This window comes from Glycine max, chromosome 10, assembly GCF_000004515.6.
Source record: "Glycine max cultivar Williams 82 chromosome 10, Glycine_max_v4.0, whole genome shotgun sequence".
Taxonomy (NCBI): Eukaryota; Viridiplantae; Streptophyta; class Magnoliopsida; order Fabales; family Fabaceae; genus Glycine; species Glycine max.
Window position 1 is genome coordinate 5,877,125 of NC_038246.2, and position 3,199 is coordinate 5,880,323.

Genomic DNA, 3,199 nt, shown 5'->3' on the forward strand with positions numbered 1-3,199 from the left:
TCCTCATGAAAAACTTCCTCCTCATAAAAAACTAGATGTACTTTGTTCGCAGCAAAACTTGTTTAATAATATTCTATGATGCTAATCAGCAAGTTTACTGAGTCGTACAAGTAATATAAAACGGTAAGAATCGAGTATCGAATCACAGGGAACATGTTTCATTCATAAAATATATCTTCTATAAGCAAACATTTGTTTAAAGCAAGTAAACATTGAATAGGGTTTTTGTCTAAAAGTCTAATTAACTACAAATTAAAATATCTAAAAGTTGAGAAGTTAAACAATCAAGTAACAAGCGTTAGGTCATTCTACTGAACTTACTTTGATGTTGCTAAATGTTTTTCTCTATTTAACGCTATTTTAGTGTTCTTATGCTGAAAAACTACCCAAACCAAGATCCCTCAAGTGAATGGGCTTAACTCTATTTAAACCTCGTCCTTGATCCCTCAACAAACTTAGTCTAAAAGAGTTGCATTACGATTACAACATAATAAGGACTATATTGTTGTACTACATCCCCAGACATACAGTTTTCTAGCTTGCTCTATCAAGTTCTAAGGTTTTAAAGCACTTCCCAGTACTAGAAATCCTAACTATGCATACAAATGGGTGATCAAGCCACAAGCATACGGAAATAAGCATAGATAGAAGCAATGAACACATAAAAACAACTTTAAATATATAGTAAAAGAATATTACATCAAAGGTTCAGGAGAACTCCCCAACAAGAGATTTAGTCTTCCATTACAAGTTAGCAACATATGTGCTTAGCAAGACTATGTTGCGCGCTTAGCGAGTTGACTTGCTTAGCCCAATTCCAATAAATACAATTCCAGAGAGGTTTTTGGGCTTAGCGAGGCCCCTTCAGCCAATGGTTTGGGGTTGATGCGCTTAGCGCGAGTGGTGACTCGCTCAGCGCATGAAGGATGATTCGCTTAGCACACAAGGCGTGCTAAGCGAGTGGATGACTAAAAAATTTTCTAAATTATTCTTCATCCACAACTCCAAAGAAGCTTTAACAACCCCATGTATCATACAAAGCATGTTGATGACTTATTCTAGCAATCACAAACAAGTTGAAACCTAATTATATGCAATGATTAAGAAAATAAAGGAAAAAGAGTTAGGTTGCCTCCCAGTAAGCGCTTCTTTAACATCACTAGCTTGACGCATATTACCTCAAGGGTCTGGAGCAAGCTTGGCTCTAGCCATCAGAACCATCTCATTCTCAACTTCATTCATCTCGGAGCAGATATCCCAGTCAAGTGAGTGCTTTGCTACATCAAAAAGTTTGAATGTGATCTTCTGATCATCTATTCCCATTTCCAGATTACCTTTCCCCATATCCACCACACAATTGGCGGTTAGCATGAAGGGACAACCCAAAATTAGAGGGATTTCAGCATCCTCTTCAATGTCCATGATCACAAAGTCCGCAGGGAAAGTGAACTGTCACACCTTGACCAAACATCTCCAACCACGCCATAAGGCCTTGTAATGGAACGATCTGCCAGCTGCAATGTCATTCTTGTTGGCATAATTTTCAGCTCTCCAATTCTTCTGCACATGGAGAGCGACATCAAATTAATGCTAGCTCCCAAATCAATGAGAGCTTTTCCAACTGACACCGCACCAATAGAGCAAGGGATTGTGACACTCCCGGGATCCTTGTATTTAGGTGGAAGGATTCTTTGAATCACAATACTGTATTTCCCTTCCACCACAATATTATCGTTGTGGATATATTTGCCATTCTTGGTTAGCATATCTTTCAGAAACTTAGAGTAGAGTGACATTTGTTGCAAGGCTTCTCCAAAAGGGATAATTATCTCAAATTTCTTGAAGATATGAAGAAAACGAGCAAAGTGTCGTTCCTTGTCTTTCTTGGACAGCACCAAAGGATATGGTACTTCCTTCCCTAAGCATGGGACAACCTCCTTCTTCTTTTCTCTAGCCAACTCACTCTTGGTCTTCTTTTCCTCCTCTTTTTCTTTCTTTTCTTTATTTTTTTCTTCTTCATTTATTCACTTCTCTCTCAACTGATCTTTTTTTTTTCTTTTTCTTCTTAAGCTCCTAACTCTTGCTCATCACCATTCCTCCTTTCATCTTCCACTATGATCGCCTTCTTGCCTCGGGTCATGACAGCTTTACATTATTCCTTGGGATTTTTCTTGGTATTAGCCCCAAAATTTCCAGAAGAATTCTCAGCTATTTGCTTGGCTAGTTGTCCCACGTGAATCTCTAGGTTCTTTATGGCCGACTCTGTGCTTTTGTGATTAGACATAGTAACCTGCATGAACTGAGCCAAAGTCTCCTCCAACTTGGTTGTTCTTTCATAAAGGCTAGGCCCTTGATTTTAAGGCATGTTGGATGATCCTCCTTTGTCTTTATTGAACTAGTTCCCAAGATGAGACCTCCACTGCCCTTGATTCTGATTAAAATTAGAACCTTGCTGAAAACCTATAAATCCACCTGCATTAAATCCTGGTCTGTGTTGATTCCCCATATAATTCACTTCTGTACAGCTTCACCAAGAGGTATACAACAACCAGATTCATGAGCTCCTGCACATATGTTACAACCTTCAACCTGCAAAACTGTTGAATGTGAAGGTTGAGTCACCTATAGTTGAGTTGGCAACTTATTAAGTGTTTCTATCAATGTGTCAAGCTGCTTAGCTAGCAACTTGTTATGTGCCAATAGTGTATCTTGTGAGGAAAGCTCTAATAGGCTTTTCTTTGTAGGAATATGAGTTCGATCACGTAAAATAGCATGATCACTAGTAGCCATATTCTCAATAAGCTCCATAGCTTATTCAAGGGTCTTCAATTTAATCTTCCCTCTAGTAGAAGCATCCAATAACTGCTTGGACTGTGGTCTCAAACCATCTATAAAAATATTCAATTGAATTGGCTCGGAGAATGATGCAATCCTCCCTAGGAAGGGACCAATCACTAGAACCATGAGCAAGAGGCTCCAAGAAGATTGGGCTAGAGCTGCTGAAGAAGGCCCTAGGGTTCTCATGAACCTTAGGGTAGATTTCTGAGCCCATGGGCCAAGGTTGGGTCCAATTATCTTTGTACATATTAGACTAGGATGTCATTATATTTGGTCCTTGTATATAGGGCTCCATATTGTAGGTAGGGTACCCTAGAAATATAGGATTTTTCAGCCCTTGTATTTTTTGGGCACCTAGACT

General features: G+C 39.0%; 1 protein-coding gene across 1 annotated transcript; it reads right to left on the reverse strand.

Moving 5' to 3' along the window:
• Window positions 1-1,424: 1,424 nt before the first annotated feature.
• On the reverse strand, window positions 1,425-1,796 carry LOC102665435 (uncharacterized). Its single transcript, XM_006589777.1, has one exon. The coding sequence runs from the start codon at window positions 1,794-1,796 to the stop codon at window positions 1,425-1,427; it is 372 nt and encodes a 123-aa protein (XP_006589840.1).
• Window positions 1,797-3,199: the final 1,403 nt, after the last annotated feature.